Source organism: Garra rufa, chromosome 17 (genome assembly GCF_049309525.1).
Source record: "Garra rufa chromosome 17, GarRuf1.0, whole genome shotgun sequence".
NCBI lineage: Eukaryota > Metazoa > Chordata > Actinopteri > Cypriniformes > Cyprinidae > Garra > Garra rufa.
The window spans coordinates 23,975,148-24,002,775 of NC_133377.1; the positions used below are offsets into that span (position 1 = coordinate 23,975,148).

General features: G+C 35.5%; 3 protein-coding genes across 4 annotated transcripts in view; 2 read left to right on the forward strand and 1 right to left on the reverse strand.

Annotated features, from left to right (window-relative positions):
• The window catches only part of ppp1r9a (protein phosphatase 1, regulatory subunit 9A), a 72,430-nt gene extending 69,456 nt beyond the window's left edge, over positions 1 to 2,974 (forward strand). For both annotated transcript variants that reach the window (XM_073822013.1, XM_073822014.1), the window contains one exon: positions 37 to 2,974. In XM_073822013.1, the coding sequence (XP_073678114.1) occupies positions 37 to 219 (183 nt within the window). In that variant the 3' untranslated portion in view covers positions 220 to 2,974. The remainder of the gene's footprint in view (positions 1 to 36) is intronic.
• A 292-nt stretch (positions 2,975 to 3,266) lies between these two features.
• Positions 3,267 to 9,500, forward strand: asb4 (ankyrin repeat and SOCS box containing 4). Its single transcript, XM_073822242.1, has 5 exons — positions 3,267 to 4,836; positions 5,694 to 5,993; positions 7,049 to 7,536; positions 7,677 to 7,790; positions 9,101 to 9,500. The coding sequence occupies exons 1-5, from the start codon at positions 4,617 to 4,619 to the stop codon at positions 9,287 to 9,289; spliced, it is 1,311 nt and encodes a 436-aa protein (XP_073678343.1). The 5' UTR covers positions 3,267 to 4,616; the 3' UTR covers positions 9,290 to 9,500.
• Positions 9,501 to 13,072: 3,572 nt separating this feature from the next.
• Positions 13,073 to 27,294, reverse strand: pdk4 (pyruvate dehydrogenase kinase, isozyme 4). The gene is made up of 11 exons (XM_073821319.1): positions 26,941 to 27,294; positions 24,860 to 25,001; positions 21,687 to 21,758; positions 21,367 to 21,551; positions 19,899 to 19,988; positions 19,690 to 19,767; positions 18,997 to 19,073; positions 17,815 to 17,913; positions 16,402 to 16,512; positions 16,058 to 16,171; positions 13,073 to 14,744 (listed from the first exon to the last, which is right to left on the reverse strand). Exons 1-11 carry the CDS (start codon positions 27,056 to 27,058, stop codon positions 14,601 to 14,603), a joined length of 1,230 nt encoding a protein of 409 aa, XP_073677420.1. The 5' UTR covers positions 27,059 to 27,294; the 3' UTR covers positions 13,073 to 14,600.
• Between the last annotated feature and the right edge of the window lie 334 nt (positions 27,295 to 27,628).

Below are 27,628 nucleotides of genomic sequence, written 5' to 3' on the forward strand. Positions count from 1 at the left end.
ACATCCTGTAAGTGTGTCTGTGCATGTTTTTGGCAGGCTCTGGGTGTAGAGTCCTCTCAGGATCGGGCTCTGATTAAGAAAAAGCTGAAGGATCTGAAGGTGTTGATGGAAAAAGCTCGAAGAAACAGAGAGAAAATGGAGAAACAGCGCAAGAAGGAACTGGAGCAGGTTCGGAAAAATAGCAACTCTTCCGGACCGGGAGACGGCGCTACTGAATGACACCACTCACCGCACTACTATCCCACCATTATAAGTACAGATGAGTTCAGCATTTCACAGGACTGAGAGTTCATTGCAAAAGGGGCTTATTGCTATTGAGCTGCCATTGGATGAATTGAAACCAAAATTTCCAGATATGGATTTTGTTATCTTTACCGAACAATATTAAGGTTTCTTTTTTCGTTTTAGCAGAATGATCACTGCTTTTTTGGTTTCCTGTTTTATGTCTGATTAATATCTATTTATTTGCATATGGAGAATATGTATATATTGAACCAGAGCATATCAGCTCATAACTCATCCACACCAGTTGAAAACTGCATTACAAGCACCTTTAGACATTAAGACAATGTACATATGCAAAAAGCATATATATGAAAATGTCTAACGTGCCATTTTTCTATCAAAAGCAGGATAGTTTGTTCAAGCAACGCGGAAGGTTTTTAATACGGCCGCTTTGACAAAGCACAGGTCACAGAGATGGAAAGTGTTGCTGTCGAGTGTCTCTTCACCTCAAAGAGTTTGAGTGCTGCCCACAAGAAGCACTACAGTCTGATTCACTGGCAAACGCAAACCTTACTGTGAGAAGAAAGCCATTCCGGGTAATGAGATATTACGGACCCTCATTGTGGATATTTCACTGTATACTTTGAACCTCCTGTTTGGATCTCCTTCATTGACCTGCCAGTATTCAAGATGAATACAACCGTTGCATATGTTCTTCTCCAAGCTTGAATCCTCCTAATGATCTTTGGAAGAAAAATGGTGGCAAGGGGATACTAAACGATTTCAGGAGTCCGCCATTTTAAACTCTTCTCCAAAGATGTGAAACTTATACTCTAAAAGAAAAAAGCAAGAAAAAAGACCCTCTGCTGCTTCTATTTCACAGCTACCTGCTTCTAGCCCTCTCCATCGCCCTGAGCTAGATTCTCAGTTAGACCCAAGTGCTGCCTTTTGAAGTGCTGTTTAGATTTTTAGTTTGGTTTTATAGTTTGAGGTTACAGTCTGGATCTCACCGATTGTGTGAACGCACCTCTGTTTTACCAGCATCCAAATGTTGTAGAGCAGATGACAAATGTGCACTTAAAACGGACCTATTTATCTACAATACACTACCATTCAAAAGGTTGGGGTCAGTAGGATTTCTGAAAGAAATTAATGCTTTCTTTTTTTTTAGCATGGATGCATTAAATTGATCAAAAGTGATGGTAAAGATATTTAAAATGTTACAAATAAATTCTGTTCTTTAGAACTTTCTATTCATTAAAGAACTCAAAAAAATATATCAATACTGATAATAACTGTTTCTTGAGCAGCAAATCAGCATATTAGAATGATTTCTGAAGGATCATGTGACACTAAAGACTAAAATTGTAATAATATTTCACATTAGTATTGTTTTTACTCAATTTTTGGTCAATATAAATGCAGCCTCAGTGAGCATAAGAGACTTACTGACCCCAAACTTTTAAAAAGTAGTGTGTGTTATTTTATCAGGCTAGATTTGATTCATTTTGATCCCATTGTTTTTTTTTATCAATTATTTGTCACATTCACATAGAGAGCACCATGATGTAGTAAGCACGTCTTTTATAATGTAATTTACTGCATAGATCCATTATCGCCTCTATCAGTTTATCTTGGTTGTATTTTTAAATTTATGCAACACATTTCCCATATGTATCAATCGTAAGTATACAAAACACAGTAGCCTACAAACGACTCATATTAACCCTGTTTAACCCACTATTCACTGCCCGGTTTTATCTGTCTGTATTACATTTTTCTCAATTCTCATGCTGTTTTCCCATTCGTGATGATACATATCATTCATGTTTACATTTGAATTACTGTTTTTTCCATAAGCAACACGAAGGCAGCTTTAGTGGTACTTGGGCACTGTACAGAGGACATTAGGCAGTGCCTTTTGACCCTGTGGATTTATTACAAGCACTCAAATGTGACCATTTAAGATTTTATTATTGCTAATCACTGAGTTATTATTTATCTCTAATAATTTAAGTCTGTCATAGTCTATTTATTTTTTGTTCCCAATCCAAGAAATGTCTAAATCAGTTCACAGTATTTATTTACGAAGCAAAAATGATTACCAAAAAACTTTAATCAAAAAGTCTGAGAATTAGGAGATTGTAAGTTTGTTCATTAACTCACGATGCTCTTGTGAACATATCTTTATTAGTGTAATCACAAAAAGACGAACTCCTTTCTATCCCTCTGCTGTGAATCAACTGAAAACATAACCTGCTGTAGATCCAAATCTAACCTGCCTATCCATTTATGATATACTGACTTTTTTATGTGAAAGTTAAGCAATAGCTTTTAATCCCGGTGTTTTTTTATCGATTCCACGAGGAGACCGAAGACCGGGTCTGTCTGTTTGAATGTGTCTGCGTGCAGGGATAATCACGTACGGATCTGAGGACTGAAGTGTGGTTCTTTCTGTGCTTTCATGGGTTATTTGTTGTTTTCACTGTATTGCAGAGTCAGTCAGGGTATATAGAGGAACTGCACGCAACGCCTGAGAAAAGAGCATTAACTTGTGTATTTTTTGTTCGTCATACCCGCATGAGGGACCTCAATGTGCCATACCCATTCTTTCCAAAACTACTAAATTCTATCCTTTATTTTTGTTCATGGAAAATTAAAAGCCTTGTGAAAGTTTGTCATGTTGGACTGTAAATACACTTCAAATGACATATTTGGTCAGAGAAATACAATGAAAGATCATTCTAAACCTGTCTCCAGTTGTTTTGAATATTTCAGATTTGTGCTAAAACAGCAGAAAAGTAAGGATTTTAGAAGAAAGAAAAACTAAGCATGAAGGTTCACCCCTAAACCTAACCCTCAGTGCTGTAAGCAGATCATACAAAAACCAACAAAGACTGTACAAATTCGTCAAAAGTTGTTCTATTAGTCAGAAATATTGCAAATTAGCCATATTATTGTATGAAATAACTATTTCTAGTACAAATGTACTTGCGATGCCCTATTTTCTTCCAGTTTTGAAGTAGTCTTGTTACACAATCCTTAGGAAATCCTTATAATGTTTTGATTTATTACTTGAGGAGCTTTTATTGCACCTCTGAAAATGGATGTGCTACTTAATGACCTGTGAAAACAATACTGAATGTCTTATTTCAGCTTTATTGGTGTGTTCATTTTGAAAAATCTAGCCTTATGACTCTATTTCACCTATTTCTAATGTAATGTCTTGTTATCTGTCACTTTTTTACTCCAAAATGGCTGCAGTACCAAGGTGTGACCTTTCTGCACTTTTGCCTTTGGTAATGATTTCACCCAAAATACTAAAAGATCTTAATAAAATCATATGACATCTTAAGACTAGACACTTAGGAAAATTAACCAGTTTTACTACAAATAAAATCAAAAACCATAGTTCTATAATGTGGAAGTAAGCTTATGGGCGAGACTATAATGGGTTTGCACAATTTGGTCAGTTACCTGGATGCAGGGCCATATTGGAGATACTCAGATGTAAAGAATAGCATGGACTGCACTGTTAATGTACTACTGAATATGTTGTTCTGCTCATTTATGCTGTCTAAACCACGGAAAAACCATGCGAAAGCTGCTAAATCATATAGAGAAGGACTTAGTAAGCAGGAAAGTGCACAACAATTTTGACAAACTAAAGTTAATAGGTGGTAAAGATAGAAGCCTAATATTTTATAATATCTAATATATTTTACTTACCTGACTGGAAATGATAAGAAGAAACAATGTTGTCAAGGAAATCCTGGTTCAGTTTGGCCAACCACAAACAAATTTTGGCAGTCTATTGTGCTTAAAATGTTTTTTTCCAGTCCGACCGATTAGTACAGCCCAAAACATGACAATAATTGTCCATTTTCAGCTAGTTTCATTCTGTACCACCATTATGGCTGATTGATAAAGGTTGCGAAAACACTTTATAGGGAAAAAATTTGAAGAATAACAACGGGCAGTAAACACTAAAACTGTTAGCACTACAAACCATAGTTTTGTTGTAAAAATGTGGTTATACAAATCAATAGGACACTTTTACCATAATTAAACTATGGTTTATTTTCGTAAGAGAAGTCTTTAGAATATTTCTCTAAGTGTTTTAATGTAGTAATACTAGTATTTTGGCGGCTACTGTAGTTAGGCTATTGTAGCTCCTTTTTTTTTTTTTTTTTTACTTTTAACGTTTGTTTGGTCCAGTAGGCTTTGCTTTGACCTCTTCCCCTCAGTCTATTAATAGGACTATGTGACTGACTCTACACCGATTGCGTTTCACACAGGCTTCTGACCACTGGAATTTACGAAGCTTTCTGGAATTACTTAAACATACTGAAAGAGTGTTTCTTGCGGCGTAATCGGTGTATGTGTGAGATATGAGCAGCAGGCCTCGAGCAGTTCTTGGTTTAGAGGAGGAAGACAACCGGACTTTGTCGCGGAGGGAAGCTGATAACCTTCTCAAGGCACGCTTTCTACAAGCGCTCACGCGTAATGATGCAGTTGAGGTTGCAAAAATCCTGCGCACCACCAGCATTGACATAGACAGTGTGTTAGACGTGGAGGACCGCGATATGGTCCTTGCCTCGTATAAGCAAGGTAATTCATGTTGACGACACAACAGTCACTCTTTTTACCAGAGAAATTATTATACTGTGAGTGCAGTTAGTTATCCAGCCACGGGGTGGAGCTAAACTGCTAGTAATAGAGAATAAACGTCGTCTATGAAATCCCTTTTAGTGAAGAAAGCACAATAAGGGTTGATACTTGATATTGAACTTACGTATTGAAAATGATTTCAGCAGTGTCCTGCAGTGTGATATACACTATATTTCCTGTAAAACTATTTAAATAGCATTTGTTCACTTGCATACTTATTATACAAGTGATTTTGTTTTTTTTTTACCTCAAATGAATCGAGGCTTTTGGTAGTGTAAATTCATGTCACACAACTGTCTATGCATACGACCACTGAAAGTTAAAAGATGAAAAGGTTTAGTTTTAATTGTAATACTTTTACTTGATTTGGTCAGGTACCCTGATGCACGGCCATATTGGCGATACTCGGATGTAAACAGCATAGATTGCACAGTTTATGTACTCCTGAAAACGTTCTGCTAATTTATGCCGTCTAAACCACAGAAAAAACAAATGTTGTCAAGATTCTTGCCCTAGAAATCCTGGTTCAGTCTGGCCAACCACAAACGCCTTTTATAGTACTAGAAAAATGTTTTTTCCCTGGTCTGACATTAGTACAGCCCAAAACATGACAAAATTTTCATTCGGTTCAGTGGCATTGTTTACATTCAAGTGCCGCCAATATGGCCGATGATGATGATGACGCATCAGGAAAACACTCTATACATATGTATTTATGTCAAATGTATATACATTTTAACCATATTTTATTATTTTGAGCCTCTATGACTAGTGAAGTAAATCTTACATTTTACCAGGTTACTGGCTACCAGGTTATAAGTTGGAGACATCCTGGGCAATGGGTCTTCATGTGTGTATGATGTACAATGCATTGGAGAGCGCCATAGTCCTTCTGCAGAATGGGGCAGCAGTCAACAGGAAACCTAACGGGAAAACCCCTCTACACGTGGCCTGTACAGTGTCTAATGCTGACTGTGTGGAACTTCTGCTGGAATGGGGTGCACGAATCAACAGTACGTCTCTGAGCGGACATACTCCATTACACTACTGCATTACACAGGAGTCTTTGGACTGTGCCAAACATCTTGTTCTCAAAGGTCTGTAGATTTAAATTTTTGTTAACTTGTTATTTACTCACCCTCATTTCGTTCCAAACCTGTATGACTTACTTTCTTCTGCTGTATTTGTAACTATACAGTGCCTTGCAAAATTATTCATACCCCTTCATTTTTTTCACATTTTGTTATGTTGCTGCCTTATGTTAAACTACTTTAAATACTTTTTTCCCCAGATCAATCTTCACTCCCTACTCCTTAATGGCAAAGCAAAAAATAGGTTTTTAACATTTGTGCAAATTTATTAAAAATAAAAAACTGAAAAGATCCTGTTGCATAAGTATTCGTACCCTTTTCTTGGACACTCGAAATTTAGCTCAGGAGCATTCATATTGCTTCTAGATGTTACTACACTTTGAGTGGAGTTAATTCATTTGAATGAGTATGATTTGGAAAGGCACACACCTCTCAGAAAAGGTCTAACAGCTGAAAATGCATATCAGAGCAAAAACCAAGTCCTGAGGTCAAGATAACTGCCTGTAGAGCTCAGTGACAGACTTGCGTTAAGGCAATGATCTAGGGAAGAGTTCAGAAAAAAATCTGCTGCACTGAAGGTTCACAGAAGCATTATCCATAATGGAAGACGACTGGAACAACTAGGACTCTAGAAAATGTCTGCCAGCCTCCATCCAAGCTGACAGAGCTTGAGAGGTGAAAAGGTGAGGCAAAGAATGGCAGATAATTGCCAAATGCAGATGTGCAAAGCTTGTCACATCATACCCAAAAAGACTTGAGGCTGTAAAGGTGCTTCAACTATGTACTGAGTTAAGGGTATGAATACTTATGCAATGTACTTATTTCAGTGTTTTATTTTTAATAAATTTGTAAAATTTGCAAATCTGCTTTTTGCTTTGTCATTATTATGGTGTATGGAGTGTAAACTGATGTGGGGAAAAACTCATTTAAAGCAGTTTAACATAATGCTGCAACAAAACAAAACGTGACAAAAATGAAGGGGTATGAATAGTTTTGAAAGGCACTGTAATGAAAGTCAATAGGGTCTAAAACAACACAAAAGACTTCTAATCTTACTGCAGGAGCAAATATCAACAAGCCCAGTGAGGAAAACCAGGACACCCCTTTGCACACTGTGGCCCGCTACGGTATCCCAGAGCTGGTGGCTTTCTACATAGCCCATGGAGCTGATATCAATGCAGTGAACGGCTACATGGAGACGCCTTTGATTACTGCTTCATTCTGGGCTATGGATATTCGCGAGCGGACCTACAGCTCTGACCATCATCTTGTCTGCCGGATCCTGTTGGACCACAATGCTAACCTATATAAATATGAGGAAGACAAGAAGACGGCGCTGCACAAAGCTTGCTGGAACTGTGACCATGTGCTTATCCAGATGTTGCTGGAGGCCGGTGCTGAAACTAATGCTATGGATATCAATGGATGCGCAGCTCTGCAGTATCTGCTGAAGGTGACGCAGATCAGGCCGTGGGCCATTCCTGAACGCTGCTATCAGCTGCTTCTGAACCATGGAGCAGCACGAGTGTATCCACCACAGTTTCATAAGGTACAACATTCAGTCAAATGGCTTTATTATTCAATTTTTATTAGAGTAAAGATGTCAGTGGGAATTTTGTGGTTGACTAGAATGTTAATGGGTCTTAAAATATTAACGTTGTTCTTTTTGGTTGTCTTTCTATTAAGTAGGTGTTGCAGGCGTGTTATGAATACCCCAGGGCAGTGGAGGTTATGGTCAATTCTTATGAGCATATCAAGTACACTAAAAAATGGAGGGCTGCTATTCCTGAAGCTGTATATGAGGTCAGAAATTAACTTTTTATACACTGCAAATATAAAAGAGATTTTAGAAGAAAAAAAATACTTTTGTATTTCCAAAAAAAATACTAAACAATTGGCAAAAGAAAAAGTTTATTTAGTACTGACCTGAATAAGATATTTTACATAAAGGACGTTTACATATAGTCCACAAGAGAAAATAATAGTTGAATTTATAAAAATAACCCCGTTCAAAAGTTTACATACGCTTGATTCTTAATACTGTGTTGTTACCTGAATGATCCACAGCTGTTGTTTATGAGTTGTTTATGAGTCCCTTGTTTGTCCTGAACAGTTCAACTGCCTGCTGTTCTTCAGAAAAATCCTTTTCAGCATTTTTGTGTATTTGAACCCACAATGACTGTATGATTTTGAGATTCATCTTCTCACACTGAGGACAATTCAGTGCATATGCAACTCATCATATGCAACTATTAGAGAAGGTTCAAACGCTCACTGATGCTCCAGAAGGAAACACAATGCATTACAATCTGGGGGGTGAAAACTTTTGGAATTTGAAAAATTTAATAACCTATTTTGTCTTCTGGGAAACTGGGAAACTTCTGTAGCTTCTAAAGTACTAAATGAAAAAAAAGATAAACTGCCCACTTTTCTTCAGAAAACTCCTTCAGGTTTCACAAATTATTTGGTTTTTGAGCATTTTTCTTTATTTGAACCCTTTCCAACAATGACTACATGATTTTGAGATCCATGTTTTCACACTGAGGACAACTGAGGGACTCATATGCAACTATTACAGAAGGTTCAAACACTCACCGATGCTTCAGAGGGAAACACGATGCATTAAGAGCCAGGGGTGTAAACTTTACTTTCTGAAGCATCAGTGATTGTTTGAACCTTTTGTAATAGAGTCCCTCAGTTGTCCTCAGTGTGAAAAGATGAATCTCAAAATCATACATTTACTGTTGGAAAGGGTTCAAATACACAAAAAATGCAGACCACAGAATCTGTGAGATCTGAAAGATTTTTCTGAAGAACAGCAGGTAGTTTAACTGTTCAGGACAAACAAGGGACTCATGAACAACTATAGCTTAACCCCCCCCCCCCCCCCCAAAAAAAAAATTCAGGTAACAACGCAGTGTTAAGAATATTAATTTATTATTTTAATAGTACAGAAACAGCTATTGTGCTTTAAATGTTTTCATGCATTTTAAACAAAACATTTTGACTTGAATGTAGCACAATGATGTGTCAGTGAATGAGTAATCTATCTATTCATTAAGTCCATTCATGAAGTGTCACTTTTTCAGCCTTGTTTATTTTTCTTCATTTAGAGGTTCAGGAATTTCTATGATTCTTTGTTTGCCATCTGCACCAACAATCCACGCACTCTACAGCATCTGGCCAGATGTGCAATACGTGCTGCAATGTCAAATCGCTGTCAACTGGGTGTCCAGCAACTCTTTCTTCCTTCATCAGTGAAAAAATATATACTTCTGGAGCCTGTAGGAATCATATACTGACATTGTTTCTGCATTATACACATTTGACTTTTGCATTTTCAAATTTTGTTACAATGTAAACAATGCTCCAAAGCTTGCTTACTTCTTGGTTTCTTATGTTTTTAAAATATTCATTCTTTATTTGATCCTTTACCAGGGAACAATAATAATAATGCTGATGTATTTAATATTAATATGTATGATGAAAAATAAATATTTAATATATAAAAAATCGATATTCAGTATATTCTAAATATTACTTCTGAAGTTTCTACATTTAAATATTATTGGTCTTCCACATCCATGCATATATAAAAATTCTCATGTTTTAATAAAAGACTATCTAGATCTGTGCTATATAATCTATATATAACTCTTAGGACTTAAGCTAGTCTGCTAAGATGGTAGATCATTTTTTGAAGGGGGAAATGAACAACGGAAAGCCAATATTTAGCATAAGAGGATAATATCAGGGAGTACGCCAACAGCACTTTACAGATAACAGCTGAATAGAATGAGATGTCTAAGCCATTAGTCCTTTTGTGAAAAGAAAATCTGAAGTGCTTATCAGGGTTTAACCCTGAATAATGAGAGCACACACAATAGTCATGGATCCTCTTTAAAGGGGCTTTATTTAGTTTAAGCTATAAATGGGGTTTTAGAGGTCAGTTTTTGACAAGTTAAATCACTTCGAGGAGTTTTAGAATCCAAGATTAAGATTAAAGGTAATATGGTTGAACTGAATTAATGTTTGGAATTCTGTGGACTACATTTTCAAATTCTACGTTCCTAACAGGGATTGTACTTTACCCGAATAACTTATTCGTTACCCAAATAAGTAAACAAATGAAAACGAAAGAATCAGTTTTTTAACAAATCTTTTTTAGGTAAACGAGTTGTCGATTCGTTTGAATCTATCCAGCAAAAAAATTCGTTCAGGTTCGTTTATGAATCTCTTCTGAAGGTTCCATTGTTGTGCCAGGGCAAATCTCGTAAGATAAGTGAGTCGTGGAAATTCAGTTTGTTAAGATCACCCAGTCGTTAATTATCATGTTTTATTAAAGTCCTTGAATTTTTTAGATTCCTATCCACCTTATTTTTCCTGTAAGAGCGGGAGCGGCCATTTGTAATTTTTATGTAACGTTAAAAAGCTTCCAGTCTCATTCGCATCCAGCATTTTTTATCTGTACAAAACAGCTAATATCGCTGCTAATACGCTTGATATTGCAAACTGGTGTGACTTACCATATTATTTTAACGTGTTATCCAAATATGAACATATATGTTAGGGGTTTGTAGTGCAAACAGGTTTACCGTTTACAGAACTTTGTTATTCTTCTCGCCATTTCCATACAGCGGCTAATGAACCGGAAGTCCTGCACTTTCACAGAAAACGGCTTACTTCACAGTTGAAAAATAAGGTGGATACATTGTAAGTATATTGTACAATGTTTTTCAGTACTCGCTGAGGTAGCTACTTGTTAGTCGTAATACTTATTAAACAAGCGCACAGAAGACGGGATATGTACAGTACAATAAAATCTGCTTGTATAAATTCAGTAAGGGTTTTTCTATCAGTAATATTAGAGGTTATGTGACTAAATATAGTTTACATACACCTTGCAGAATCTGCAAAATGTTAATTATTTTACCAAAATAAGAGGGATCATACAAAATGCATGGTATTTTTTTTATTTAGTACTGACCTGAATAAGATATTTCACATAAAATTTTACATATAGTCCACAAGAGAAAATAATAGTGGAATTTATTAAAAACGACCCCGTTCAAAAGTTTACATACACTTATATCCTAATAATGTGTCGTTACTTGAATGATCCACAGCTGTGTTTTTGTTTTGTTTTTTGGTTTAGTGATAGTTGTTGATGAGTCCCTTATTTGTTCTGAACAGTTAAACTGCCTGATGTTCTTCAGAAAAAGCCTTCAGGTCCCACAAATTCTTTGGTTTTTCAGCATTATTGTGTATTTGAACCCTTTCCAACTATGACTGTATGATTTTGACATCCATCTTTTCACACTGAGGGCAACTGAGGGACTCATATGCAACTATTACAGAAGGTTTAAACGCTCACTGATGCTCCAGAAGGAAACACAATGAATTTGAAGATCAGAAGAATTTAAAGATGAAGAAAAAAGTACACATCTTCATTCTGTTCAAAAGTTTACACTCCTAGCTCTTAATGCGTTGGGTTTCCTTTGAGGCATCAGTGAGTGTTTGAAACTTCTGTAATAGTTGCATATAAGTCCCTCAGTTGTCCTCAGTGTGAAAAGATGGATCTCAAATTCATACAGTCATTGTTGGAAAGGCTTAAAAATACACAAAAATGCTGAAAAACCGAATTTGTGAGACCTGAAGAATGTTTCTGAAGAACAGCGGGCAGTTTAACTGTTCAGGATGAACAAGGGACTCATGAACAACTATCACTAAAAAACAAAACAAAAAAACAAACACAGCTGTGGATCAAGTATGAATAGGAACTTTTGAATAGGGTCATTTTTCAACTATTGAAAAAACGGTCAAATTCAACTATTATTTTCTCTTGTGAACTATATGTAAACATCCTTTAAATGAAATGTCTTTTTCAGGTCAATACTAAATACAAAATAACGTGCATTTTGTATGATCCCTCTTATTTTGGTCAAATAGTTAACATTTTGCAGATTCTACAAGTTAAATGTAAACTTTTGACCTCAACTGTATGTGTTCTTTCAACCTTTGAGGTACAGTATCACTGTTTAAAAGTCACTGGACTCAGCACTTGGTAAACTATTTTTGATGACTGGAGGTGGTCTGTTCATTCTAGTCGTCGGCTTTAAATTTAAGGTTGCCATCTGCTTTAATGATGAGTTCTGTGATTACTGGGTGGTGTGTGAGTTTAGGATAGTATCTGTTCTGTACCCCACACAGTGTCACCTGGAAGCAATGATTCTTTCTCCCAGAAGACAGCCTGTTTCCATTTATTCTCTACAGAAGAGATACAACAGAGAAACAGCCACCAACAAATCAACCTCTGACCCTGTAATGGTACAGACCAACTTTTATTTGCATTGTATGAGATTAAATTAAATTATATTTTAAGCACACTAAAAGTGATAATCTTATAATCAAGTTCACAATGTAGAGCGACAAGCACTGTGTTTGCTAGTTCCTGTAAACATTAGGAACTAGCAGCAGCTGAACAGTTTTCAGAACGGTACATTGTGTGAATGACTGACAGGTCAGGCGATGTGGTTATGGTTCCTAAAATAGCACAATTTTCCAAGGGGGGGCGGGGCCACCAGTCACAGCCACCAGATCAAATGCTGTTAGGAGAGACTGGAGAGACGTGCAAAAGAAAAGACGGATCATTTTGTTCCAGGCTTATGGCTACAGGCCAGAAATAAACAGAGGATCTGTGCCAAGATCCTGTCCTTAAGTAAAAATGTAACTCTCCTGTTAGATACCCCAGGCTACATGACTACAACAAACTAGACTGTAAAACATCAACTCACCTACACACCAAAATGTGAAAAAAAAAAAAACTTCAAACAACCTTAAAACTTTTGTATGGTAGTGTATAAAAAATAAAAACAATGTAAATTCAACAAAATTTTGTTTTGTATGACAAAAGAATTAGCTCATTCAAAAATGAAAATTCAGTCATTATCTTCCAATCCTTTAAACCCATTTTGACTGATTTTCTTGTGTACAAAACAAAAGGAGTCATTTAGAAGAATGTCCAAGCTGGACTGTTCCATATAATGAAATTCTGGCAAAAAAACAAAAACAAAACATGAAACCAATTTTTTCCTTCATTCACTGTTTTAATAGTACACAAAATGGCACTCTCACTGAATGAGTGAGTTTCATGAATAGTGTTGAGCATCCATTAACACAGTTGCTCCTTTGTGAATACAGGATTGTGTATCTAGAACACGTCAGGAAGCAGGTGTGATTTCATGAGGACGGGGATGTCAGGCTCTCCATGACTGCAAATGAAGCTTATGAGGTATGAATGAATAACATCAACATGTCAGTTCTTGATTATAGCTTAAAATGTGCAAATGATCTATTGAGGTTGTCTAAATACTTCCATCTCCGAACGAGGTTAGCAGCGCAAACTGCTAGAACCCAGGGTTTGATGAGTGTCACTCGAAACAGAGCAGCTGCTGCCACTTGAGTTCCCTTGAAATTCATACAGGTCCTTCACATTGCTTTCAGAAAGCCAACTTTGCAAATATTACAGTAAAATTAAAACAAAACGAAATCAAATCACTGAAAAAAAAACAAAAAAAAAAACAGACAAAACTAAAAAGGCAAATCTGCACAATCCTGAGATAACACATTCAAAAACAAGCAATTTCATTTGTCTTTCATTTATACACAAATGAAAATATTGCCTCTTCAGTGTTTTCATGCTTTAAAAAAAAGAAAAAAAAAAATCAAATCGAGCTACATATCATTTTTCTTCATACAGAATACCTGAAATGCTGAAATTGTCACAAAGGTCATATTTTTGTGGTCATAAAAAGCTTCACACATAAAGAGCAACAACACTTTCTACTCCATTTTTAAATAAATGAACAACAACAACACAACAAACCTGGGCCCATTTCTTCTGACACAACTCAATCTGTTATTATTACATCATTCAATTAGTTTTTAATGTTACTGAAGTAACTTGCATGTTTATGAAATGATTTGGCCTCACTAATAGCATCACATTTTTACACTCAAAACTAAATGGAGTGTTAGACAGTAGGTCCAAACTGTTAGACGATCAATTCAAGATCACAATCAAGCGACACACAACTATGGTCATTCTAACGTTTGCATTGCGAATGCATTTTCAACCAAGGAAACATACCTGTATAAAGCCTTGGTTACTTTCAGTTGCTTGTGTGTTCTCACAAATATTTGCTGAAGATACATGCTATAACTCTACACAAAGCTGGAAACTTGGCCCCACTGACTAAAACACAAGTTCACATACTCTAAAACACACTTAGAGATTCAGTTCAAATCTGTGGTAATGTATAGGAATCAACACATGCTCAAACAACCAATCAGCTTCAGTACATCTGACTGAATTCTCGGACATCAGTCTTGTGAAATTCTACATTAAAAGTTAGCACCGCAAATGAAGTGTGTGGTGTATTAGAAGCAATGTGAGCTGTGGAAGACAAAATGCCCTTGTTATTCAGACTGTAACATTCATGAAGTCAATTATCAACCCTTTGATAATACCATTCGTAGTTACCCAAATGAACTCCACTATAGTTCACAGTCCTATTCAGTCCTTATGTTCATCCTGTGAGTTTCTCCTTCCTCTCAAACACTGTACTCGTACTTTCCCAGTTTCTTGGGCTCGCTGCTTGGGATGCACCAGTCATCTGCCTCCATGCTCGTTTGATAATGCCTTAAGGCTGACTTGTTGAAGACTGGAAGTCTTTCAATTGATTCAGTGGATAAGGCCTGTTTAAAAAAAGAGGGGAAACACAAGAAAAGAGAGAGAGTGAATTCAAGATTTTCAACATATTTACAAATGTGTGTAGAATTTCAGCCAAATTCTAAAGGTGTGGTCATATTTAAGGCAGTTTGGCAAATTTTCAAAGGTGAAATCTGGTCATTTCAATAGGGGTCAATGTGATTGGGACTATCACAACAGAAGGATTAGGGGAGAGCGATTAACTGGTAGAAATTTGTCAACTGGTAGAGATTTTCGACTATCTCTATTGTGGTTACATGTTTACGTGACGTTGCTGTGCAACATAGTCACAAAAACGCATTGTCTGCATGCGTTTTTAACTATTGCGGCTTAAAAACAAGTAATTTTAATGCATTAAACCACAATCAGCAGTGAAAAAGAACTCATTTCCTCTCATTATGCTATATGTGCTGTCTGAGAGACAGTTTTTGAGCACGGTCAGAGTGGGTGTACTGAACAGAGTTATTTTTGCCATTTTATAGGCCTTGAACGGTTAAATACACACACTTTTACTGTATGTGTCAAAATGCAAGTATCCTCGTAAACACAGATGAGAAAGAAAACATGTGTAACAGTATATTTTATTGGGGCAGCTCTTAAAGTGACAGCAGTCTAATATTCCTGCTGTCTGTCATTCATGTTAATCAAACAACAAAAGAGAAAATCTCTCACTGATCTTGACTAAATCACTTGTATAACTTTAATAAGAAGAAATATATATTCAGTTTACACTGTGAAGAATATGCAGTGTTTTTGTACATTTGATTACTATATACAATGTATAAAGTAGCATTTCTTATTTATTTGTTCTACTGTAGTTTTTTTGCCCTATTGCTTGTAATTAGTTTCTTATTTTTATTTAATTGCTGACTGTACTTGTCTTTAGTGTCTTTAGTGATGCGTGTACACAGATATTTTTAAAAAGATGCTGTGTTTATGGAAGAATAAGGGGGAAAAAGATTGGATAGGGAAGTCTTGGCTTTGTGTGGATAAGCCCTTACTTTTTTCGCTGGAGCATAAAAATAAGGTATTCTGAAGAATGTTGGTAACCAAACAGTTTTGGTTCCAATTGACTTTCATTGAATGGACAAAAAGAATACAATGGAAGTCAGTGGATATTTCTACAATATATTATCTTTTGTGGTTTGCAGATGACAGAAAGTCATACAGGCTTTTACGTATACACGTAATATAACAGAGCTGTTGAGTGCTTTAAATCAGTCACTTATGAGGACACTGCTTTAGAAGGTAGCTGCCTTAATAAGTTGTAGGCAGCAAGGCTGCTCACTAAGTAGTGTACCTTTAGGTATATGACTGCTGACGTGCCATATCCCTCCATAGAGTAAAGCTGCAGATCTCCCTGGAAGTACTTGGCATAAAGGCGAGAAATAGGAAGACCGTAGCCAAAACCAGCCTGCGAAGAAAGAAAACCATAGTAAATGTCTAAGAGAAAGAGAAAGGCATTACAACTGCATTACAATACTAATCTGGTGTAAACAACAAACTGAACCTTTGGTAATTCTGCTAATTTGTAATCCTGTAAATTCACAGTTTACTTCAAAACATGACTTTGGATCAAAGATTTACCATGTGGTATTATTGCACAACAAAGACAAACTGCATAAAGTGTGCCTTGGGTCTTACCAGTGGAGCATTACGGGTGTTTTCAGCCACAGGACTTGGTGCAGTTGAATACATGTAGCTGAAAAGTCTTTCGATTTTCCTCAAAGGAACCCCACCTCCTCTGTCAGACATCTAATACATCACAAAAGTTGTTTTGTTATCTTTTGGCTCTCACTGCTTTCGCAAGTATGTTGCAAGTTAAAACAGAGATAAAATATTAAACTTTTGATGACCCATTTCCCCTGTGCATCTGAGAAAACAAAAGCAGTATAAACATTTCCTGATAATTGAGTCACTCCCATGTCATCCAAAATGTTCGTCTTTCTTTCTTCCATCGCAAAGAAATTAAAAATATTCCAGATTTCTCCTTGTAGTGGACTTCTATGGTGGCCAATGGTTTGAAGATCCAAATTGCAGTTTCAGTGCAGCTTTAAAGGGCTCTACACAATCTTAGCTGAGGAATAAGGGTCTTGTCTAGAGAAACGAACTATAATTTTATTAAAATAATAAAAATGTCTATACTTTTTAACCACAAATGCTCGTCTTTCACCAGCCCGACCTCGAGAATAACATAATCATGTTAGAAAGTGTGACGTAGGCGGAAGTACTGACCAAGTGTTTACAATGCGAACGTGCAAAGAAAGTCAAATGCCCTTTACAATAAAACGTAAAACAACAATGATGAAAGATTTTAAAGTTGGAGGAGAAAAAAAGATGGAGTTTTTTGCTCTAACCTATGGTTTTGGACCAGAGTACACAGATGAAGGTATTTTGTTATGCGTGAAGTCAGAGCTTCAATAGAATAGGCTACCATAGAAGTCCACTATATAGAGAAAAATCCTGAAATGTTTTCCTCAAAAACCTTAATTTCTTTGCAACTGAAAAAGAAAGATATGAACACAATGGAAAGTCTTGTGTAGCCAGAGCTTCAGACTGACAGCAGAAGGTCTGGGAACGTTGGCCGCTTTGAATGGCAAAGGCCCGCCCAAGAGGCCATATGACTGACAGGTAAATCAACCAATTATGTTTCGTTTTGTGCCGCATCATGTTTAGGGCCGTGGAAATGTCACCACATTATATTTTATATTTTAAAGATTCTATGACGCGAACTTTACTTTTTTCACATACTCGTGAAAATTCAGCATTTAGTTGATCCTGATAAGCACTCGTCCTCATAGATGTAAACACAAAGGCTTTCTTCTTTCGTGAAGGGGTTTATTTCCAGACGGAACATTAAAGAACGCGTTGTACGTCTCCCAGCAATCCTGTATAATCTAACCAATCCAGTGACAACTTCGAAACTCCTGAAGAGTTTCCAACTAAGTGTGCCTTATGCATCTGAGGCTGAGACTACATCTTGGATAACATGGGGGTGAGTAAATTATCAGAAAATTTTTATCATGAAAGTGAACTTCTCCTTTAAAGAAAGCTTACCTTGATGGTCAGATCTTCGTTTCCTAGAGAAACTCTCACTTTGATTGGTGGGAGATGTAGGCTGGTCTCATGGGTTTCCACAGTTGCTCTCATTGCATTCTGTTATAGAGAAAAAACGAATTATTATCAATGCTTAATGGTCAAGTCATTTTAAACCAGTGTTGTTTTCGTCAACGATGACGATGACGAAATCATTTCGTTGACGCCACTTTTTTTCATGACGATAACGAGACGATGACGAGATAAAAATGGCTCGTTGATGACTAAAACATGACGAGACGTGTGTGAGTTTTCGTTGACGAGACGAGAATAGACGAAAATGTTAGTGGGTGGTCCGTCAGACGTTTAAAATGCATGACATTTCTGCTTATTGTGCATGCCAATCAAAACCTAAAACGTATCTGCTGCTATGGCAAGCCGTTTTAGCATTAAATACTCTTTGCCATACTAGTATGGCAAGCCATTTTCGCATTCCATCCTTGTTTGTCTTTTATGTTTTAAAACATTCCTTCATTATTGTAATTATTGGTGAAAATAGTCGATCCGGAAGCTCACATTGTGTTGAACTATAGATCTGCTATTTTCAGAACTTACAAGTGACACTACCCAACAGCAAAATACTTACTGACCTACATTAATTTGTTAAAAGACTACTTTTTCCCCTTTTTTGACTAAAACTAGACTAAAACCTTTTTGACTTTTCGTCGACTAAAACTAGACTAAACTATCACATATAGAAGTGACTAAAATTTGACTAAAACTAATAAGCATTTTAGTCCAAAAGACTAAGACTAAGACTAAATCTAAGATGGTTGTCAAAAACAACACTGTTTTAAACCCATTTGACTTTCTTTCTTTGGTGGAACACAAAAGGACATTTAGCTGAAGGCTTATGCTGCTCTTATCCATTTAATAAAAAAGGACAAAAAAACACACCATTAAATGATCCATACCACTCGTTCACTATATTCCAAGCCTTCTGAATCCAGGAACAAAGTTTAAGTCATTATTCACTAAAAATCTAACTCATAAATCTCAATTGCGATGCACCAACATTCTGTAAAAACTAATTTTGTGTTCTGCAGAAGAAAATAAGTCAGGTTTGAAATGATTACTTTTTTACTTTGTTTATACAAGACATATCATATCAAGACTATGGCTACTATAAAGTAATTCAATTACCTTGAAGAGCTCAAAGAGCATGTGGTACAGATGAGAAGGCACATAAACTATATGTATAGGGTCACTGGGTCCTTTAACTGCAAAAACAACAGATTGATTCAGTAACAGTTGAGTAAATCAGAAAACAAGATTATAACTTGCTTGCCCACATGAATTTGTTATTTTAAGAACGCAACGAAGAAATCAACCCTGGCATGTTGGCCAAACTAGTCAGGTATGAAGTACACAATAGAGGTTATGCTGGCTAATTTGTTACTATGTTTTGGTAAAAAGGTGACCAGCCGCAACGGTGCTCATTCAACCTTGTAGGTTCTCCTTTCTTGACATAATAGTACACTGCTATTTACATGTCAAAGAGATATAACGAGAAATCATGACATTTTGCCATTATGCAACTAAGTAAACAGTGTTGTCCCTATCATCCAATGTATTTCTTCATAGACACACTGTGATAAGATTATAAAGCGCTATTTCTGTCTACACGGATGGGTGATTTAAGAACATACCTATAATCCCCACCCAACATATTTTATTGGCACTATCCCACACTGTCAAACAACTATAGGCTAACATACAATCAACAAGACTGTAGAGAGCTCCACTTCAAAGTTCAGGTTTTCTGACAACTCTTGACTCACCATGCACAAGACACACAAAGACTGAATGTTTGAGAGAGAGAAAATTCTCGCTCACAGTTCACTTGTTTGATTTCCACTTCAGGAGAGGTCAAGTAATACTGATCACACAGCATCTTGGAACTCTCATAGGCATCTAGAGAGAGAAAGAAACAGTGAGTCGACCCATGTAGGGCCTACAATGTCCACTTCACCTACAGTTTATTGGCTTTCTTTCACAGAGTAAATAACAGTGTTACTCAGGCAAAAACAAAACTGGTTAATTACCTTTTACAACCCCCACAACGTCACAGTTTGGGTCGATACTGCCAATGTGTTTGGGGTGGGCTGGATTGGTGCTGCCATCAAAGATTAACGCTAAAATGAACACACAAATTTATTTGTAGGGATGCATGATATATAGGTACGACATTAGTTATTTACTTATTTTACTGATTTGTAATGAACTGTTTTGCTTAATATTGAATGCACACTTCCATTCAAAAATGTCAGGGTTAGTAAGATTAAAAATATATATATACAGTATATATACTTTTATTAAGCAAGACACGTTAAAGTCATTAAAAGTGACAGTAAATACATTTATGTCCCAAATGACCTTAATTAAGTTTCTGTTTATCAAATAATCCTGAAAAGGAAAGAAAATTCAGCTCTGCTATCAAAAGTTTTCATACACCTTGCAGAATCTGCAGAATGTTAATTATTTTACCAAAATAAGAGGGATCATACAAAATGCATGTTATTTATTTATTTATTTAGTACTGACCTGAATAAGATATTCATAATTTTTGAATTTATAAAAATGACCCCGTTCAAAAGTTTACATACACTTGATTCTTAATACTGTGTTGTTACCTGAATTATCCACAGCTGTTTTTTTTTTTTTTTTAGTGGTAGTCCCTTGTTTGTCCTGAACAGTTAAATTGCCTGCTGTTCTTCAGAAAAGTCTTTCAGGTCTCACAGATTCTTTGGATTTTCAGCATTTTTGTGTCTTAGAACCCTTTCCAACAAGGAAAGGAAAGAAAAACAATGCATTCAGAAATTTAAACTTTTGAACAGAACAAAAATGTGTACATTTTTCTTACTTTGCCTAAATATATTTTTTTCATTTAATACTGCATTTCAGAAGCTACTGAAGATACTAACATGTTTCCCAGAAGACAAAATAAGTTAAATTTACCCTGTTAAGTCTTAATGCACAATAGTTTTAAGTCCCTCAGTTGTCCTCACTGTGAAAAAATGGATCTCAAAATCATACAGTCATTGTTGAAAAGGGTTCAAATACACAAAAATGCTGGAAAACCAAAGAATTTGTGAGACCTGAAGGATTTTTCCAAAGAACAGCAGGGAGTTTAACTGTTCGGGACAAACAAGGGACTTATGAACATCTATCACTAAACAAAAAAAAAAAAAAAAAAAAAAACAGCTGTGGATCATTCATGTAAACATTCAACTGTTCTTTTTTTCCCTTGTGGACTATATGTAAACGTATTTTATGAGAAATATCTTATTCAGGTCAATACTAAATAAAAAATAACATGCATTTTGTATGATCCCTCTTTTTTGTAAAATAATTAACATTTTGCAGATTCTGCGAGGTGTATGTAAACTTTTGACTTATATATGTGTGTGTATATACTAACATTATCAGCTGACTGCTCGTCAATTGCTTCACCTAGGTCAGAAATATCCATTTTACTTGGCCAGGGCTTTAGTACATGTCGTGAACACTTACTGTGCTGATTCATCAGCATGCGTGTGGAGATTCGGCTCATGTAGAAGCGGTCCAAAAAATACTGGACGTTCTGATTGGTCACAGGATCCACGCCAAAGGCCTCCTTGTACTCCAGCACTCCCTGTGCCATGGTGGGCACCACATTGTTATGCCTGTTCCTGACATTGATCAGTGTTTCTGTGAATCTAAAATACATGCCAACCAATTAAACACATTAGAGGTCACTTAAAGCAGTGTGCAGCCAAGTTAAACATGAGATAAAAATGAGTATGATTAAAGGACTCTGGATATCCCAGAATGCTCCTAAATACTGCACTTACTTAGTTAGGATTTTTTTATCATCAGGGTCTTTCTCCAAAAAGTCAACAAGCTCCATCAGACTTTGCGCATACCTGTTTAAGAGTAAACAAACAGTCGGGGTTTATTTTTAGACTGGCTGATTTAATGTGATTTAATTATTGATCATTAAATGGACTTAGTTTTCAGTTTTTGTTAATAAAAGAGAAGATTATTTAGGTGCATTTCAATTTTCAAAGTATTTTTGTTTAATCCAATCGAATCTTGTGAATCAAATTGAATTGTGGGATCTGTGCCAATCCCCAGCCCCATTTGAAACACAGCCATAATGTGCTGCTCACATTATGTAATATTGTCTATCATTCAAAGGAGGTGCAAAGCAGATAGGTATTTGCTCTACCCACTGATCCAAATCTTATCACTGCTTTCCCAAAGCTGAATGGTGATTAAACAGCTCTGCATTGATAATTTAATGGTTAGAGTAAATCAAGTCCCCCATGTGACTGTCGGCAAGGGAGACGTGCTGCACGGAGAACAATAGTCTGACTCGTGACACAACGAATGCAATGTACTAGCTACAAATCACCTGAATGACAATGTTCTGTGTCAGTGTGCCACATTGTCAAAGAGGACTTGTTTAAACTGAGACCTCTGGGAAGGTTGCAGTGCACTCTTGTTTGTGGACAGTGTCTCACGCTATCTGACACCGCATACCATTTTGATGAACACATTTGAAAGTTACATTTAGTTCATGTTCTGATCTCAGCACGATTCTAGAGTTTTAAAGACAAGAAGCCTGAAACAAATTTGGCAAATTTTAGACAAGTAAAAAGTAGGTCAGTACACTTAAATGAGAATGTGATATGGACTAGTGTCTGTGAATATTAAGCTGCAAAAATACTATATAAATGTGATTCCTGTGTGTCATTTACTACACTTATACTAAAGTGTGTGACGCTCGCTGTGTTTTTAGTACATAAACACATGAATATAATCACTAGAACTGCTCTGAGAGTCATTTCATGAGCATTTTACCGTCATATCATATACAAACAGAAACTTAAGGTCTTTACATCAACCTATCAAAATAAAAGTTCGGCTTAACTTAAAGAAATTGTGACAGAAATGTATTACTTAATGTAACGATACTACTACTACTAAACTACTACTAATAAAATTATTATTAAAACTTTATTTTTAAAGAATATTTAGCATAAACATTATTCACCATAATATTTACCAGAAAAAAGTAAACAACAAAGTATTTCTGAAAAAAAGAAATAAAATAATATATTTTTATAAAATCAATTAATTAGAGATGTTTTTCATTATTAAATTTAATGAAACCATTAAACTGAAATCCAGAAAATTAATGGGAAACACAGAATTTGCTAAAAAAAAATATAACTGATTCAAGAGAGAGAAAAAACTTATTTCATTGGGCCTTAAAAAAGTATTTTTTGTTAAAACATTAATAAATTGCTGTTAAACTGTGTACATTTCATGTTTCGAATCCAGAAAAATTCAAGCTGAAAAAAAAAAAAGAATTTGAAAAAAAGAAAAAAAGAAAATGGATTTCATTGGGCCCTATATTTTTCATTGAGCCCATACATCTCTCAAAACTCACAAACTATTACAAATCTACCTGGCATTTAGAATAATATAATGTAATATAACAGAAATAAATAAATATTTTATTAAAAACTAACTAACAAAGAATATGGACAGAATATTTCTAAATAAATACTTTTTTGTAGAAAAACCATACTTTTTCTCAGTCAGAAAGAAAACTGAAGTACTTCATTGAGCATAATGCAGTGTCAGTAGGTTTGCCTGTTTGTGACTAAATAAATGTGTGTTACTGTTCCGGTGTCATTTATAGTTTTCACAAAAGCCTCCAAATCCAGCAAAGTCAGCGGAAAAAGTTCAGTTTACATAACGCCCACAATTACATAATTTTCAATGCATTCCAGTTGACCTGTTGAACACAAAGCCTCTGCGAAACTTTGTAAGACAAAGGTCAATAACTGCAACAGCTCATTTTGAACATTAAAAATTATTCCTATCCTGTCCATTCAGAAGTCTACTCTTAAACCGAGAAAAAAACAAAAAAAACAAAAAACATTTAAATCACCTCTTAAAAATGAAATACATGTTATTCATAATTTTCTTTTTCATCTTTTAAACTGTGTTTATGGCCTTTTACTTTCAATAGAGCAGACAGCTGAAAGCGACAGGAAAGTTCATAGGAAAGGGATCAGGATGTGACAAAGGTCAGGCTCTGGCCCACATCCTTATGAGAACGACTCTTACTACTTGCTAATATAAAAAGAACATACCTACAAACACTTATTAAGATAGTTGCCTTGGCTGTGGATTTCTTAAATGACTTCTTTATGGTGTAAAAAAACATCAAAGGCCAGCTGTCTATCCAACATCTTTGTTTTCATCATGTAAACAGCACTCATGAACTCTGAGTCTGACCTCAGGTTCAAATTTCAGAACACCACCGACTGTTATACAGTATATCTATGTGCATTTTAACCTAAAGATAAACAGAAATGTTATCTGAAAACGCATTACTATTCAACCTGAACTAGCTAGAATGATGGCCAAATAATACTCACAAATGCTGACAAAGGTTAGTGATATCCTAAGTTTTGTGCTGCTAAGAGGTTGTTACAATGTGCTGAATCGACACTTCGTATAAACAAACTTCCTGTATGTCCAACAGTAATATACATTATAGAAACCTACCATAACTCGCAAGTTCAGTCTGGAACTGACTGATTTTTGACCACCATAATCAAAGACCACAACAGACAAGTCAACAAATGTAACCTTGATACTTTTTAAACATAATCTGTTATGATATTCCATGTAAAGCCACCTTAAACCTTTTCAACCTCATCAAAATGTAATTAAACTTTAGTAAGATGAAGAAACGTTCATCATCATTGCTCAAACGACAATTTAAGTTCTTGATTAAAGGGGAAATGGTATTTGTTCTCCAACTTTCAAGATCCTTAGCTAATAGACTTCACGGTCACCTTTCGTTTGAAGTTGTGTGATATGCATTACAGGTCATATAGGTCGTAAAACGTTATTAGAGAGTCTAGGGTATACTGGAATTCATCACACTGGAGCATATGACACTTCAGGCAGTCTAGAACAGCATGTCAGCTGTGGATCTCACCAGCTTTGAAGCAGCTTCAGTGAAGGAGTGCTGAGCAGTTTGTCCGGGAGGAAGTCGATCTCCTTCATGATGTTGGCTAACCGAACAGGAAGCTCTTGCCTTAAAAACATGAAGGAGGTCTTTTCACAGGCATTGGCAGATCCTGCGAGGAAGACGGGACTACATTAGTAAGAAGTACACTCTCGAACTTGACATACACTGTATATCTGAAATCATTACACAGTCAAGGCCAATATTTTTGATGTGCTCTCTAACTAGACAACCTTTTTATAGACTTCTGGTTGTTAAGAGTCAAATCGTAACTCACTGTAAAAATGTTATTACTTATGGTTAAAGTATGTATATATGTGTACAGCTTTAAGAAAAAAGCATCAATAGTAAAATGATTTGGTGAGGTGATATTCTTTATATATATATATATATATATATATATATATATATATATATATATATAAAGTTATTTGAGAGATTTTTATGTGATCTCACCTGCCAAGTAAGAGGAAGGTTGTGCCTCAAAATCTTGTGAGCTGCCTATATACACTGCCACTCAAGAGTATGGGATCACTAAGATTTGTAATAGTTTTTAAAAAACGTTTCTTATGCTCTTCAAGGCTGCATTCATTTGATTAAAAATACAGAAAAACCTGTAATATTGTGAAATATCACTTCAATTTGAAATAACACTGTTTTATATGTGAATATATTTTACAATGTAATTTATTCCTGTGATACAAAGCTAAATTTTCAGCATCATTACTCCAGTCTTACATGATCCTTCAGAAATCATTGTAATATGCTGATTTATTATCAATTTTGAAAACAGTGTGCTGCTTAATATTTTGTTGGAACCTGTAATACGTTTTTTTTTTCAGGATTCTTTGATAAATAAAACATTTGAAATAACAGCATTTATTTAAAATAAAAAGGTTTTCTAACAACATACTACTGTTCAAAAGTTTGGGGACAGTACATTTTTATTCTTTCTTTTTTTTTGAAAGAAATTTATATTTTTATTCACCAAGGATATGTTAAATTAATAAAAAAGTGATAGCATAGATTTACATTGTTAGAAAATATTTATATTTTGAATAAATGCAGCTCTTTTCAACTTGTTATTCATCAAAGAATCCTGAAAAAAAGAATCACAGGTTCCTAAAAAAATATTTGGCAGCACAGCTGTTTCCAACAATGATAATTCTAATAATAAATCAGCATATTTGAATGATTTCTGAAGGATCATGTGACACTTAAGACTGGAATAATAGCTGATGAAAATTCAGCTTTGCGTCACAGGAATGAATTATATTTTAAAGTATATTAAAATAATAATAATAATAATAATAATAAAAACATTATTTTATATTGTAATAACATTTTGTATTATTGTTTTTTTTTTCTGTATTTTTAATCATGCAGCCTTGATCAGCATAAGAGACTTCTTAAAAAAACATTGCAAGTCTTGTCGGTGTAGACAGAATGTTGTGCATTACAGATGCATTTAGTGTCCGGTTGCATAAAAAGCTTAAGACTAGTCTTACAAGTTAGTAATCAAATTTTTTGTTCTTTAAGACTGGTCATAACCTTTTAAGCCAGTTACATAAAAGATAAACTAGTTTGATTTGAAACTGAAAAACAAGTCTGTTTACTCCTTGGCTGGTCAGACTAGTTCTTAAGACACAGTCTTAACACAGACTAAGTTTATGCAACTGGACCCAGGTGTTATACAAAAAGTATTCTGTTATACCATGTTGCATTAACGGTAATACTGTGGTCTTTGATATGGTGTATGAACATGATACGATGTCCATACAACTAAAAAATGAATGAATAAATAAAATGACTATAATACCATGTTAGAATGGCTTTTTTAATAGTATTTTGTTCCTATGAGTGTACCACGGTGCGGTTATATTGATGCACTGTTGATATAAATCTTAGTACTAATTTATTAGCAAATTAATTTACACTGAGCTCTTATATTACTACAAAAGTGCCTCTGTACTTTATAGTAGGTTTTCAGACAACCACAATCACAATGAGTTTCCTCCATCAGCTCCATTTCAAACAGGTAAACAACTCACCAAAATCAATGAACTGCTTCATTGACAGCGGGGACGGAGAGTATTTTGAAAATCTGTCCACTTGTTTCGGTATGTTCAGCTTTGAGCTGTTCTTCAGCATGATCTGGGCGAACTTCATGTTGATCTTCAAGTGAAATCCACAGCTCTTGAAATGCTCTCTCGAGTTATTGTCCTGCTGGTCTCATCAGATGCAGTTCGCAAAGTTTGACATTCTAGCACAGCTTGTTACTTCATCGCATAAACAGAGATCTCCGGAGAAATCCGGTGTGATCGGACTGCCCGATGGAGAGTTCTTCTCAATCGCTCTAATTCGTGTTTAATTTGTCATTGCACCAAAATAACTGACCAGTGCAAGATACAAAACAGGGTACAAACATAACAGAAGGGAGGGAGGGGAGAGGGGAGACTGTTACTCCAGTCTGTATAGATGTAGTATTATAGATTTTAACCCACACATCAAATTCTCCCTTTCTAGTCTTATCGGCGGGTAAAACCTTGTCATTGAAATAAATAGGTAATATAAAGAGATTGATTATATGATTTTGTCATATGCTGTTCGTTGTGCAGCTAACAGAAATGGGCTTCGCAATCTATATAGTGTACATCTATATCGCCCTGCAGTTGACGCATGCGCACAGCTAATGTAGAGCAAAGGTCTTTGGGAGGGGAACTGAGACAGTTTTTTTTA

Coding starts and splice junctions, on each gene's coding strand:
- asb4 (XM_073822242.1), top strand. CDS start 4,617: ATGAGCAGCAGGCCTCGAGCAGTTCTTGGTTTAGAGGAGGAAGACAAC. Junction 5,994..7,048: donor CAAACATCTTGTTCTCAAAG/GTCTGTAGATTT, acceptor ATCTTACTGCAG/GAGCAAATATCAACAAGCCC. Junction 7,791..9,100: donor TTCCTGAAGCTGTATATGAG/GTCAGAAATTAA, acceptor TTCTTCATTTAG/AGGTTCAGGAATTTCTATGA.
- pdk4 (XM_073821319.1), bottom strand. CDS start 27,058: ATGAAGTTCGCCCAGATCATGCTGAAGAACAGCTCAAAGCTGAACATA. Junction 25,002..26,940: donor GAAGCAGTTCATTGATTTTG/GTGAGTTGTTTA, acceptor TCTTCCTCGCAG/GATCTGCCAATGCCTGTGAA. Junction 19,768..19,898: donor CGTTGTGGGGGTTGTAAAAG/GTAATTAACCAG, acceptor TTCTCTCTCTAG/ATGCCTATGAGAGTTCCAAG.